The sequence below is a fragment of the Chenopodium album genome, chromosome 10 (assembly GCF_948465745.1).
Source record: "Chenopodium album chromosome 10, dcCheAlbu1.1, whole genome shotgun sequence".
In the NCBI taxonomy this organism is placed as follows: domain Eukaryota; kingdom Viridiplantae; phylum Streptophyta; class Magnoliopsida; order Caryophyllales; family Amaranthaceae; genus Chenopodium; species Chenopodium album.
Window position 1 is genome coordinate 59,015,331 of NC_137843.1, and position 16,221 is coordinate 59,031,551.

Genomic DNA, 16,221 nt, shown 5'->3' on the forward strand with positions numbered 1-16,221 from the left:
TACTAAACTATTTATTTTTTTTACCTTCTTTAACATGCTCATGGAGTTAAAATTTCTAAAATCTCAAATCCATTATAAATAACACTTTCTCTAAAGCATTGCTACAAAGAACCTAAAGGAATTGGAAAACTAGAACATATAAGACACCTAATTCATACATCTATGCATACTTATATAATGAAATGCTCAAAAGTCAAGTACTACGTATCAGGTTCTCATTGCTTCATAGGATATTTTAGTAGTTAATAATCAGCATTTTAACATTCAAAACAGGTTAATTGTTGCATTTCAACATTCAAAACGTTGAAATTAATCTATTAATTTCATTATAATCAAATTAATAAACATCAATTGCAAAATGCCCTAAAATTAGCAAAAACAAATACCTAAAATTCGTTGAAATTAATAGGTTATTACTTACCTTTGCATCCCGGAACTTATATCAGAGGATTACGTTGCTCTTCGCTAATTTTCACTCGTAATTCACTTTGAATCAACTTTTGCGAAATCTAGAGTTTCATCTTTGCAAAATTTTTACTAAAATTATTCAATTTAACTTGTTTTGCGCAAGATTCATGAGAAAATTCATGAAATTATGCAAAAATTTGAAGACAATCGTTGTTTTCTGGTTCAATTTTGAGCAGTTTTGTTGTTTGGAGGAAAAAGAATATGGTAAGTTAAAGAGAGAGAAAGTGGAGAGAAGTTTGGGCTGGGTTTGAGGAGAGAGAAAATTAAAAAGTCGGTTATGTATGTGGGTGAAATGTTGTGATATTTACAACAACGCCATTACTAACTCTCCATTGATCTTAACCATCTATTTCATTCTAATCCTACGGATTAGATTGGTTCTTATATAAACTAGTTCTTATATAAGGAGGGGTTCTTAGCGGATCTCTCCCCAATATATATATATGTGCAAGTTATTGATAGACAAAAAACTTATCAAAGGTTGTTTTTATTGTTTATATTCATATCACTTTATACTTCTCTCTTCAAAGAAGTAGGAAAATCAAAATCCTGATCGAAAAAAGACAATGAAGAAACAACTTCATTCTTATTCTAGGCATTTATTGGTTTGGGTTCGTGCCCTCGTTGACTAATGCCTAGCTACGTATATTTGGTAATTTGAAAACTGATACAAAATCATGTTTATTATTAATTTTCAGTGAGGGATGACCAATAGTAAGATTTAATTAGTTAGTTGTTTATTTAGCTCCAATCCCTTGTTGCAACATACTTAAATACTTAATTGGAGAATCAAGGTAGTTCTAATGGACAAGGTGTAACATTTGTGATTGGTGTAATGATCTCTATGAAATTCAAACTTATTTTCACACCAATTTAACCTCAATAACTCATACAAAGAAATAAAATACCCAATGTAAAAAAAAATTATAAAAACATTGTTATAAGTTAAGACCAACATCAACCCTAGCCCTAAGCAACCTTTTAATTTGTTACATTGCGAAGTTATTAAGTTAATGTAAATCTCAAAATTTATTCTTAATTTCTCAAATATATACTTGTAAGCACAAACTAATTTAGAATTAAACCTCACCGAATCCAATCTTAGAAAACCCTCAATTCTTTTGAATGAATTTAAGCAATACTGTAAGACCTTATCCTCAATGCAAGCTGAATATATATATATATATATATATATATATATATATATATATATATATATATATATATATATATATATATATATATATATAGGGTCGGGATCCGGTGAGAACCACCCTTTATGTGAGAACCCACACCTTATGTGAGGACAAATCTCAGCCGCTAGATTAGATGAAATCTAACCACTGAGATTATAAGCCTGCCTAACAAACTAACCTTCAGCCTCAGCTCTACTTTATCTCTCTCCTCTATTCTGTCTGCAAATCAAAGCTCATCAATGGCGATTTACTTATCAATGGTGATTCACTGAGTATGCTCTTCTTTCGGCAAATTTCAACGGTTTCTTTCTGCAAATTTCAACGGTTTCTTTTTGCAAATTTGAACGGTTGCAATTTCATCCATCATTGAGGTTTGTTCATACTTTTAATTTTGAATTGCATGTTAATCTGAATGTTAAAAATATTTTGATTTCACATCTCTGAAAATTTTGAAATTGCATGTTAATTTTCGAATTGAATTACATGTTAATTTTCGAATTACATTAATCGAATTGAATGTTTAATTGCATCAATTATTTGATTGAATTGAATCAATTATTTAGGTTTGATTAATTTGATAGAGATTTTAATAATATCAGATTAAACTTGATAGTGATTGTAATGACGTCATATTAAACTTATGATAAAAAAATGTTCTAAAATTTCCAATTGAATGCTCTTATTATGTTGTTAGTAGGTTTTTATTTTCAATTGAATGCTGTTATTATGTTCTTATTTTCAATCAAATTTAAAATGAGCAAATAAATTAAAATGAGCAAACCTAAATATGTATAATAGAACATTTAAAATGAGGTAACTACAATTAATATGAGCAAATATTAATGACATTCATAAGTAATTCAAGGATCTATAAGTACTCAGTGTTTCGGGTAAAAACACTCAGTATACAGAATTATGTATGTATGTATGTGTGTGTGTGTGTGTGTGTGTGTGAGTGTGAGTGTGAGTGAGTGTAACAGTGTGTCTGTGTGTGAGTGTGAGTGTGAGTGTGAGTGAGTGTAAGAGTTTATGTATGTGGGCATTGAATTGCATGTTCATTTGACAAATGAGCAAACCTATCCCTCCCTGCCCCCTCCTCTTTCTGCTTGCAATTCTGATTTCAGAAACTGATTTCAATTTTAATTATAGATTCTGAAATTATTGTGTGTGTGTGTGTGTGTGTGTATGTGTGTGTGTGTGTGTGTGTGTGTGTGTGTGTGTGTAAGTGTGTATCTATGTCTGTGTGTGTGTAAGTTTGTTTAAGAATCTGATTCACTTCTAATTATTAAGAGTGTATGTGTGTGTGTGTGTGTGTGTTTAAGTGTGTTTAAGGAGGTGCATATTCACAAATGATGAGCAACAACGAACAAGTTGAGAGTCAATCAAGTACCATCACAAATGTGCCAACTACTCCTACAATAGTAGTTTCTCCTAAAGTAGCACCTTTGATCACACCTGGAGGAACAAAAGAATGGCATCCAATATGCCCCAATGAGTTGAAACCAGCTATAGGGATGAAGTTTAATAATCTCGAAGAGGGCCTTGAATTTTATAAAGGATATGCATTTGCTTCTGGTTTCAATACAAGGAAGTCTACAACTAAAAGACAAAGAAGAAGCAAAGAATTGAAATATCAGTATATCTTGTGCAATAAGGAAGGATACAAAGAGAAAAGAAAGACTACTGTAGAAAAAGATTTAAATAACAAGGAAGGGGAAAACAATGAAGAAAAAACTTCAATCAAAAGGAAGAGACTCGTTACTCGTGTTGGGTGCAAGGCACATATTGTCCTAAAGCATTGTGATGATAACACATTCATAGTGACACAATTTCATGAGGGACATACTCATGCACTTTATACACCTAGCTGCAATCTATTCCAAAAAGAAGGAAGGAAAATGAACATTTTACACAAAAAAATAATTGTGAATAATTCTAAGGTAACACTTTCAAATTCTCTTATGTTTCATGAATTCTATGTATGTTCTAATAAAAGTTGTTTGCTCATTTGCCAAATGAGCATTGAATTGTTTCATGAATTCTCTTATGTTTCAAATTCTCTTATGTCTCATGAATTCTCTGTATGTTCTAATAAAAGCTGTTTGCTCATTTGACAAATGGGCAAAAAATTATTTACTCATTTCACAAATGAGCATTGAATTGTTTGCTCATTTTAAAAATGAGCATTGAATTAATTGCTCACGTGACAAACTGTTTTGTTATTTAAATAGGTGAATATTGGTCCCGTCACAACTTTTCGAATGATGAAGGAAATTGTTGGAGGATATGAAAACATTGGTGCATCTAAGGAAGATTTCAAAAATTTTCATAGAGATTTAAAAGCATACATTCAAGGAAGCGATGCTCAAATGTTCGTGGATAACTTTACCAACAAAAAGCTAATGTGGAGCGCTTTTTTCTTTGATTTTGAGATGGATGAAGATTATTGCCTTTGTAGAGAATTGTGGGCAGACCCCTTTTGTAAAAAGAGTTATGCTCTATTTGGTGATATGGTATCCTTTGATACCACATACCAAACCAATAGGTAATTCATTTATGTGTTATTACTAGCTATGGCTTACATTAATGACTTTGTTTTAAATAAAATTAGTTTAATTGCTCATTACTTCTATGTGAAAATTGAATATCCCCATAAGTCTAATATTCTTTGATAAGAGTATGTATATGGGCATTGAATTGCATGTTCATTTGACAAATGAGCATTGAATTATTTGCTCATTTGACAAATGAGCATTGAATTGTTTGCTCATTTCACAAATGAGCATTGAGTTATTTGCTCATATGACAAATGAACATTCAATTATTTTCACATTTGACAAAAGAGCAAAGAATTGTTTGCTTATTTCACAAATAAGCATTGAGTTATTTGCTCATTTGACAAATGAGCAATCGATTATTTGATAATTTTTGAAATGAGTATTAAATTATTTGCTCATTTAAACTTTATTTTGTATGTGTAAACAGGTACAACATGGTGTTTACTCCATTTACAGGGGTTGACCATCATAAGAATTGCATTAATTTTGCTGTTGGTTTCATAGCAAAGGAAGATATCGTGTCATTTGAATGGCTGTTCAAATCATTCCTCAAGGCAATGGGTGGGAATGAACCTAATTGTATGATCACAGATCAGGATCCAGCAATGAAAATTGCTGTTAGAAGTGTGTTTAAGAAGACTGAACATCGGTTCTGTATGTGGCACATAATGAAAAAGTTACCAGATAAGGTGGAGAAATCAATCATGCAAGAAGAAACTGGTTTCCTAAAAAAATTATATGCTTGCGTTTGGCACCTTGAAATTGAACCCGCTGAGTTTGAAGAAAGGTGGAACAAGGTGATGATTGAATACCACTTGGAACAACATGAGTGGTTAGGTTACATGTACAAGATAAGAGACAAGTGGATTCCGGCCTATTTCAGAGATGTGTTCCTTGGAGAAATAATGCGTACAACATCAAGATCCGAAAGTGAAAACAACTTTTTCTGCTCCTTTATCAATCCTCATGTGTCAGTTGTTGAGTTTTACTTGAGATATGAAGCTGCAATTGATGCCCAGAGACACACTCAAGGTCAGAATGATAATGATTCAAAGCACAAATATCCTGAGTGCAAAACACCACTAGGGATAGAAAAGCATGCCTCACATTTATATACTAACTCTGTCTTTTATGAATTTCAATACGAGGTTGAAATTGCTTGTTTTTCTTATGGTGTTGATGAATTGAAGAAAGAAAATGAATTGGAAGTTGCAACAGTAAGTGAAGGAAATCGGACTAGAACATTTGATGTTGTGTTTAATCCAACTAACTATGACACCACATGTTCTTGCAAGCTATTTTATAGGCAAGGAATTCCATGTAGACATATGATTTGGGTTTGGAAAGCAAAAAGGTTTGAAACCATTCCTGAGCAGTATATGCTACACAGGTGGACTACTATGGCATTAAAGAAACCAATTTTTGACTTGGGAGGAAACTTGTTGGAGCAATGTGCTAATATAATAGACAAGAAAAAATTGTTAAATGATTTATGGTCAGAGATACACACTTGTGTAAGTTTGGCAGAAGGCAAAGATGAAGATATTCAAGACCTTGTGATAAATGTTCAAGGAATAAGAAAGGATTTGGAAGCAAAGAGGATTGCAAGAAATAATGAAACAACAGCTGGAAGTGCAAAAAAACAAAGAGCAAGACATTGAGCTATTGATTGGAGCTAGTGTGCCAACTGAAATAATTGTCAAACCTCCAAAAGTTTCAAAGAATAAAGGGACTGGAGTTCATGTATCAAATGAAGAGACTTCAAAAAAGAAAGCGACTGAGATTGATGTGTTAAATGTTGAAACAAGAGGTAGAAGTGCAAAAAGGCTTAAGGGAGAAAAAGAAAAGGCTGTAGAACAAAACCAAAAAAAAGAAGAGATTATGTAGAGGTTGTGGTGAATTGAGTCATCATGATATTAGAAATTGTCCAAAAAAAGTGTAATGGTACTTTTATATACATATAAGATTTTGTTGAATTTTTATATTTAATAATATATTATTAATTTTGTACTAATCATAGTTTAATGCTTTGCAAATATTGTTGAATTGAAAATAGAACATATTCAAATGAGTGACTAAATATTTGTTCATTTCTCAAATGAGCAATAATTCCTTGCTCATTTATCAAATGAGCAAATAGTTAACTACTCATTTTGTCAAATGAGCAAATAATTATTTGCTCATTTGGCAAGTGAGCAAATTAGCTATTATATGAACTTGGAACAATTGCACTCCTGTTTCATCTCCCAGTCCAAAATCAGCTCTACTCAGGTCAAATGAGCAAACATATCTTTTCTCAATCATCAAATGAGCAAGTAATTCCTTGCTCATTTAGCAAATAATCAAAAAGGTAAATGCTCATTTCTTAAATGAGCAAAAATATTTGCTCATTTGTGAAATGAGCAAACATTTCTTTGAACATTTATCAAATGAGCAAGAATTCATTGATCTATCATATAATCAGCATACATCTGTTTGCTCATTTAACAAATGAACGAATATTTCAAATGAACACTGGTTGTATATAACAAGGTATGTGAAGTAAAAACAAATAAAAGATTGAATTATAATTCAAATATAATCATCACTATAATAAAAAAAGGGTAGGCTTCTGTTGGTAAAATCTGTTTATAAATGAGTTTTACATCATTCAAAGACTACTTAAAAGTAGATAAAATCTTAATTTACCCAATTCCCTAAACCAAAAAAAAACAAATCATCACTACTAACTATTTAATTCCCTAACATTCAGCTTTCTTCAGTCTTTTGCTCTTTCTTCCTTGAACTTTTTCTTCTTCAGGCTCTTCTTTTTCAACATTTTCTTCTTTGTCAGCAACACAAACTTTACTTTGCTTTTTCTTCTTCTGAGGAATTTCTTTAACAGATTGAATAGTGTTCACTTCACTTGTAATTATTCCCAGGGTGTACTTTTCACGAAGTTTAGCCAAGATTATCAGCTGCAAAACAAATAACATAATCAAACCCTATACAATTAAGAAGATTTCAATAACATGAGCAAACATTTATTTCAATTAACTTTTATAAGACAGTTTCTGAAAGGATTAAGGGCTCAAACTAATTTCAATTAACCCACAACAATGAGCAATAGTGTATTTTTTTAGGCTTGCATTTTGAAAGTTCAGCAATGAAAAGGATGATTTCCTGTTTGCTTTGTATCGTTTATCATGCTTTATTGCAGGCCAAGCTAACCATTGGTAATATCCAGGAATTCTCATGTTTTCTCTACACAACAAATGGGCTCAGAGCAATTTGGTTTATGATCTAAGATGGAATAAATGCTCACTAAAAATGCTTTCTCTTGACCTTGCAGGTCCAACAGAAACTTAATGAGTCGGAGTACAAAGATTTTGTTGGTTATTTGAAGGCACTGAAGTAAAAAACTATGAAAAATAGGTTCTGTTTTGCAATCTATTGCAAAACTGTTTTCTGGGCAAGAAAAACTTCTCCAGAAACTACAGTGCAAAGGAGTTCAAGTTTTTCTACAAAAGTGCATGCCCAAACCATTAATGTCACTAACAAACAACACCCTCAAGCAATAAAGCATCAAGTTTTCCATAATTCAGATGTAAATCATCATTCTCTGATGAGCCAAACCATATACAGTAGCAGAAATATGAACCCGTTAAGTATTTAAAATCAATCAAGTTGCGTAATTGCGTAAGGTCCAACAACCTAATCAAAAGTTTCCTCAGTGACCAGTAAAAGTAATACCACAAGTTGCAGTTGTAACTTGTAAGGCAATGGCCTAAGGTATTCCTAGATTAATGGACCATAGACCTCAAAATTAAAGTAAAAATTTGATAGGAATCCTTGCTCATTTATGAAATGAACAAGTAAATCCTTGCTCATTTGTCAAATGAGCAAACATTTCTTTGCTCATTTGATAAATGAGCAAGTAATTTCTTGCTCATTTAGCAAATAATCAAAAAGTTAATTGCTCATTTCTTAAATGAGCAAAGAATTAGTTGCTCATTTGTGAAATGAGCAAACATTTCTTTGTTCATTTATGAAATGAACAAGTAAGGAAACAGACCAAAACATCTTATTATTAATGAGACTAATCTGAAAGACTTACATTATTTTTCTTCAAACCAGGATCCCACTTTGCAAAACCCATGTATGTTTCCATGAGTCTCATCACCGCAACTCCACAATGCAAATGATTTTTATCTGAAGACTTCCATGAACCATTAATCACAGAAATTTCCATCCGCTTGATATCATTTGCCAAAATAGAACTCTGTACATTTCCTTCACATTGAATAAAGTTTGAAAAAGCAGTTCTCTGAAAATAAAAACATTAAATAAGCAAATATAATAAAATCTGATCATTCAAGTAAAAGAAACAAACATAATGTGAATAGAGATTAACTTTTAAGCCATACCAAATGTTTTAAAAGCTGTTTATGATCTCCAAACATCTTCGTTATAATAAAAAGCTCGATATTACCATTCAGTGTGGTAGTGTTAAAACATACCAAATAGTAATGATCTTCTTCATAAACTGGGAAGAAAAAAAAGCTGAATATCCTTGTGTGGCACAACTGATTTCATGTACAAATTCTCAGCAACCTCAAAAAACATCTTATTCCGATGGGAAACAGAATCTATCTCATAGTGAATAAGACAGTCCTACATGTTAAAGAAAAAAAAATTAATTACAACAAAAAAACAAAATAATTCAATAAAACAAAATAAATAAAAGAATTTGAACTTACGGTAGCACTAAGGTCAAAAAAGAAACGAGCAGGAGAATTTGGATCTCTAAACTGCTCATTATAATTCAGAATGCTACACCAAGCATTAATGATCTCTGTATCAACTTTACTTTTATTATAAAGCTTCTCAAGATGTAATCTCAAAATTTCAAGACCATTCTCTCCATTAAATACTGGTTCACTGCATAAAAACAATAAAGAAAGTTAGTATGACTAAAACAAATGGAAGTTAATGTACAAGATAATAAATTCTATAGATAAAAAAAATACTTACAAACGATTTTTATCATCAGCAAACATTGCTCTCAAGACACTCATCTGAACTGGTGATAATGGATTGTAAATTATCATAATGCGGGACTTAAAAGGTGATCTAAGAAGCACTGATGGCTGAGGTTTGCGTTTCTTTGGAATAGAACTCTTCTTTTCAGTATCACCTTTTCTCTTATGCACAATTACAGTTTCTTAAGCATTAGAAATGAGATCTTCAGGATTAGCATTCAGAGCATCACCAACAGCTTGAGAAGCATCAGCAACAGAAGCACCAACTTCTGCACTGACAGAAGCAACTACAGGTTCAGTAGGCGCATTGCTAGGGGGAGAATCAGTTTCTTGAGAAAAGACTCCTAAACTGAATGTAGGAGTTCCAGATCCTTTGGCAAGTGAACGTCCTGAAGCAGATTTGAAACTTGAATCTCCAAGTTTTTTGAACACATTTTTAGCAGCCCTATCTGAACATCCAACATCAGGAATACAACTTGCTATCTGAACACTTTCAGAAGCAATCTTAGTAACATCAATGGGTTCCGATTCATATGGATGAACAACCATTGCATTGATTGAAGATTCAGCATGTTTTTTGTTGCTTGAAATCTCAGAAAACCTATCCCAAGCTTCAATTACTGCCGGATCTTGCCAATACTCTTCATCTTGGCTAAATGAAAGAGTATTATCTTCAGTTAAAGTTTTGGAGCTCATCTTATGCTCATCACAAATGCCCATGGCATCTTCATTCAACTTTTGTATCTTCTCGTTGTTTGGAAAATACTTGATGGCAGCTTCATGTTTTTGACTGAAATCCATGTATGCCAAGACCAAGTTTGTAGATGTTGTTGCAAGCTCCATAAGGCATTTCTGTAAAAAAAAAAAAAAAAAAAAAAATACATAAATAAGATAAATATAAATGAGAAAAGTAAATATGAATTGAGCAAAGTGGATATGAAATGAGCAAAGTAGATATGGAATGAGCAAAGTCATATAAAAATGAGCAAATTGAACTTTATATGAGCATTGAAGTTTTTGCTCATTTGACAAATGAGCAAAAAATTAATTGCTCATTTGACAAATGAGCAAAAAATTAAGAACTGTAATGCTCCTACTCACAAGAAATATCGACATATTTATCATAAATGAGTTTCACAAGATTGCAGTAACCAAAGACCAACATTTACATAAAATACTTTTTCTATATTCATGAGATGCATATGAGTAATGCAAGAGCACACATATGAACAAAGAATTAATATTGGTTTCCAGAAAACTCATATAAATACCTTCTTTGGATCTTGTTCACTTTCTTCATTTTTTGTACTAAGTGGATCAGATTGTTCCTAAAATCAAACAAAAACAAAACAAAAAAAAAGGAAAAAGAAAGTTAGAACAAGTTGAAAGCAAATATCCTAACAAATATAAACCAAGCTTACTTATAACACATAACCAATTGCATAATTTGCTCATCTGTCAAATGAGCAAAAAATTATTTGCTCATTTCAAAAATGAGCAAGTAATTGCTCGCTCATTAGACAAATGAGAAATAATTAGTTGGTCATTTCCAAAAAGAACAAAGAATATTACAGTATATATGATTACTTTATTGGCAACTACTTGAGTTTCCACTTCAGAAGGAATGAATTTTTCCTAAATAAAAATTAAAAAAGTTAAAAATGTAGGATAAAAAGGAAAAGAATAAAACAGAAAATTATAGTTAAACACCATTTTAGGCTGTGTCATGCTAGAAGAACCAGCATCAAGCTTTTTAGCTTGAATATTTCCAAGCCTCCCTTTAAAGAGTTCCAATTTCTCACGTGTTGACAACATAGATGTTGTCCACCCTTTCAAGATTGGAATTTCACGTGCAGCTCGAACTTCCTCAAGTATAAATTGATCAACATATAATAACTACAAACAAGTAAGAAAAGAAAAATTAGTAAATTAAAAATCAACAAATAAGTAAGAAATACTACATTAAAAATAAACAAAAATTATAGTAATACCATAAGAAACAATAAAGACCCAGGAAAAGAACGAGTTGGACGTTCTTCTCAGAAAGCTTGCCCTTCACGAGAGAATCAAGGATATACTTTGACCAATTCAAGTCCTTGATTTTATCAACATCAGAAAGAAATGTAAGAATATCATAATTAATATTCATGTTTTGTTTCCCTGACAAAAAAATGAGCAAAACAAAAGAGAAATGAGCAAATAGAAATTTAAATGAGCAAAATAAAATAGAAATGAGCAAACTAAATTGAAAATGAGCAAATTGAAAGTAAAATGAGCATAATAAAAATAAGAAGACTACCATCCATCAGTATAGACACACAAAGAACTACAAAGTTCCATTTGAACATAGCACCAGCTGACTTATGCTCCTTCAAAAACTCTTTAAGCTCCCCTATTTTGATAGAGACTGAGTTGCTTTGGAATTGCTTTTTCCATTGCTGAATGACTTTTTTATTTCTGGAAAAATTATTTTTATCAATCTCTATGCCCCCTATTGGCAACCCAAGAACTTCATGCACATGGTCTTCAGTAATACAGAAAGGATCAGAATCAGGAATATTTAATGAGCACGTCTTAGCATCAAAATGCTGCACCAACCATAAACCCAACTGCAAAGGCAGTTGGGTCACCTTCAAAAACTCCATCGACCCAAATCCTATATCTCTAACTGCTTTCAACTGATTTTGTGAAAGTAAAACTGATTCCATAACTTGAACAATGGATGAGGGTGACATTCGACTATGCAATGTCCCATGAATGTGAGACTTCGAACCTTCCACTTCATTGCCTGATTTCAAACCTTGCAATTCATTGCTGGATTTCATCTCCACTACCTTAATCATCTGTTTTTCTTTCCTTAATGTGTCCTTTAAAACCATTTTTCCTTTGTCATTAGAAGATCTTGTCTTGAAACTCCTTTCTTTATATTGTGGCTGTGTAGAACCACCAATAACTCCTAATTGTGCTAGCCCTACTGCATCTTGGTCACCACCAACAACGGCTGCCCTTGCTGCATCTTCGTCACCACCAACAACTCCTAACTGTGATGCCCCTGCTTTATCTTGGTCACCACCAACTTTTAAATGTGCTGCCCCTGCTGCATCTTGATCACCACCAATAACTCCTAACTGTCCTGCCCCTGCTGCATCTTGCTCACCAACATTAACAGCAGAATCTGTCTCAACAGATGTCCTGCTCAACAAAATAGATATCCTTGATGTCAAATGAGCAAATACTTAAACGAAATGAACAAAAACTTAAATGCTCATTTCTCAAATGAGCAAATAATTAATTGCTCATTTCTCAAATGAGCAAATAGTTAAATGCTCATTTGTCAAATGAGCAAATACTTAGTGCTAAAATGAACAACAAAACATAAAATGAACAAGTTATCAACTACTTTCAAAGCTATGAAGAAATTAGAGAACTTGTTTTTAAACTCAAATTCTTTCTTACTGATATCTACTTTAAGACCTGATGTGCAACATGATGAACTAACTTCTAGGCTTCTGATGTGAAAAGCCGAACAGTAAAACGCCTTCAAACTATCAACTTCTTGGCTTCTGATGTGAAAAGCCGAACTAAGTACACAGCGAAGTTGGTAGCTTTGTGGTGACGATAGTAATAACATTGCACAGGGAATTTTGATTGTGAGAATTTCTAAGACAAACAAAAGAGATGAGAGCCCTGTACTCCCATCTTAAACAGTTTTTTTCCTATTTGCTTTCACATACAAGTATTAACTTATGGCAGTTTTAGATGTATTGAAAATTACTTCCCAACATAATCTACAACTTTTTATTGCTTCTAAGTTGTGGAAATTTCGGAGGTACTCTTACAAATTAGACTCAATAATCTATTTTCCTGAAACAGTGTCGTAGCACCTTCTCCCAATACTCTCTTGAGCCAAAACTTCAAAGAATTCTTGTGCTAGTGGAAATTTCTCTTATATAAAATTGTTATTCTTTACAGTGGTACACTTTAAATTATTATGTTATAAACTAATGACCATGCCTTCTGGTAAACATCAATTAATAAACACACTATACACCAAATAAGAAGTATTTTGTCACACTTATCATGTTATAAACTAAGTGAATGTGCTCTTTTGAGAAATGTCTGCAAACACCAGCATTAACAGCAATCAATTAACCAACATCTACAAACATCTTATCAAGAAAAGGAATCTTATATTATCTCTATATAAATGCGCCTTCAATGTATACACAATGTAAATAGATGATGTGATGCCATCATCATTAAAGCACACAGTAAACTGTCAATTAAAAAGCTAATATTTCATAAATGAACAACAAAACATAAAATGAACAAGTTATCAACTAATCTACAAGAACTCCCATACAAGTAATACAACTCATCAACTAATCTACAACAACAACAAAAATAATAATAACTCAAATAATAAAAATAAAATGAGCAGAAACACATACATTGTATTTTCTTGAGGAACATTTGCATTTGCAGAATCCATAGCAATTACTTCTAGGTTTCCAAAAAAAAAACAAAGAAAATGTAAGATAATTAATCAAATGAAGCAAAATTAAAACTAAAATCAACTAATAATTACTCAAATAAAGCTATAATCAAACAAAAAATAAGATAAAACCAGAAAATAAAACATAATTGAGAACTAAAGTAAACCGAAAATCAAATTAAAATACCTAAAATCAAGCTAAAATCAACATAACAACACAAATTATTAGTGATTTCTAGGTTTCCAAAAAAACGAAAAAACTGGACAATAACGAAAATAAGGCAAAATCAACTTGATAACTACTCAAAAAAACGAAAATAAAACTAAAATCAATGGAAAAAACAAAGTAAAACATAATCGACACAAATTGATAAACAATGTGAGCTGAAATCAGTGAAAATCAAACGAAAATCAAAACGAAAATCAACGATGAATGTAACTGAATGTGACCTTAAATTAATTGAAAAACACGAAAATGTAAACAATAAACTCACCTTGACAAAGAATTGATGAAGATTGAAGAAGCAGTGATGAAAAATCATAGAGAATAGCAGAGAGAAGGAGAGTAGAAAACAGAGAAATTGAGTGAGGAGAGAGAAAATAGCGCGTGAAAGAGGAAGGAGGAGAGAGAAAAAATGAGAAGTTTTCTTTGACCAAGATTTAATTGTGGCCGTTGGATGTAATTGATCCAACGGTTATAATGAGTCCTCACATATAATAGGGTTCTCACATAAGGGATGTGGTCTCATGTAATCCCATTTATATATATATATATATATATATATATATATATATATAACATACCTACTTTATTGATTTAATATAATTCTAGGGTTTATTTTGCAAACTAATAAAATCATGAAAATGGAATTGTATAGGCAGCTGGTTGCTTTAAGCATTGCGAGATCTGATCCTCAATGCAAGCTGAATGTCCTTAGGCATGATAGTAACGCGCTTCGCGTGAATGGCACAAAGATTAGTGTCTTTAAACAAGCCTGCTAAGTAAGCCTCAGATGCTTCTTGAAGGGCAAAAACAACATGACTTTGGAAGCACACATCAGTCTTCAAATCCTGAGCAATTTCGCGAACCAACCTTTGGAATGGTAGTTTCTTGATCAATAAATCGGTTGTCTTTTGGTACTTTCGAATCTCACGAAGAGCAACTGTGCCCGGTTTGTATCTATGAGCCTTCTTAACCTGTCTGGGGGTTCTAGTTCTTGGTACCGACTTTCGAGAGGCGAGAGCAAAAGGGCAAGGGCCTGTTGTTCTCGTGCGCGCGGTACAACGTGGTCTGGTCGTCCTAGGAACGGACTTTGGAAGGGCAGGAGCGTAAACGCGTGCGTTCATCTTGATGCGAGCCATCTATAAGACTAATATCATTAATGTAATCATAATTTGCTTCGCTTTGCTTTTTATGCAAAATGATTAATTTGTGAGAATTGTGACTATTTATAGTAGTCTAGTAGGGTGTGGTGCGTTAAGGACTATTTATAGTTTAGCCTTCATGATTTTAGGCCCACCTCATCAATCCATCTAATGAGATCAATGGATCCTATTGCTCCATGTCATCAATCCAACTATTGTAAACAATGGATCACATAGCTCCGTCCACGAGGCTCCACCTCATCAGTCCGCTTATTAATGAAATCAACGAGTTGTGTAACACCACATCATCAATCCATACAAATATAAAAATTTAAAAGGAACAAAACTTTCTTAAGTTACAATTTCATTTCTTTACTTGATCACGAGTTGTACATCCTTAGAAATTCTAGCGGATTGTCGGTCATGGTCAATTATGTTTGAACTATGCATGGTCGACTACATATTAATGAATAAGATCTTCATCATAGATGTTTTGTCGATTAATCTAAACCATCCACTCCAATCTTAATTTAAAAAATTCATTAAGAGGGTGTAACTGATTTATTAAGAGATTAAAAGTGAAATCAAGTAAATTATATTATTAAGATTTAACTAGCAACAAAAAGATAAATTATAAAATCAACTAACACATTACATAAAAATTTGTTTCATCTTCATTTAATCAGTGTTCCCTAACCTTATCAATGTTGTCTTTATAATACATTAAAATCCCCTGTATAATTGATCAATTTTCATCTCCAATCTTAATCTTTAACCTCCAATTCTGAATTTATCAACCTTAATCTCTTGCCAAAAACTCCTCTAAATTACTAATAAAAATATATGCAAAATTAGTAAAAACAAATTTTGACTATCACAATTAATTTATGTCCGCGTTTTTAAATCAAGCCAATTTAACATATTTGCATATACTTGTATAATCTAGGACAAATTGTATAATCTTTAAATATGAAAAGTATAATATTTGCATATACTTGTATAATCTAGGACAAATTTTGACTAGAATATATTTGCATATACTTGTATAATCTTTAAATATGAAAAATATAATATTTCAATTATAAATATATAACATTGTTTTGTAAAATGCAATTACT

The 16,221-nt window shown here is 32.0% G+C and overlaps 2 protein-coding genes across 2 annotated transcripts; one reads left to right on the plus strand and one right to left on the minus strand.

Annotated features, from left to right (window-relative positions):
• The first annotated feature begins 3,013 nt into the window (after positions 1 to 3,013).
• LOC145565586 (protein FAR1-RELATED SEQUENCE 5-like) lies at positions 3,014 to 5,883 on the plus strand. Its single transcript, XM_081625540.1, has 5 exons — positions 3,014 to 3,226; positions 3,896 to 4,209; positions 4,650 to 4,876; positions 5,060 to 5,254; positions 5,750 to 5,883. The coding sequence occupies exons 1-5, from the start codon at positions 3,014 to 3,016 to the stop codon at positions 5,881 to 5,883; spliced, it is 1,083 nt and encodes a 360-aa protein (XP_081481666.1).
• An 8,746-nt stretch (positions 5,884 to 14,629) lies between these two features.
• LOC145565587 (histone H3.3-like) lies at positions 14,630 to 15,100 on the minus strand. Its single transcript, XM_081625541.1, has one exon. It carries the CDS (start codon positions 15,098 to 15,100, stop codon positions 14,630 to 14,632), a length of 471 nt encoding a protein of 156 aa, XP_081481667.1.
• Between the last annotated feature and the right edge of the window lie 1,121 nt (positions 15,101 to 16,221).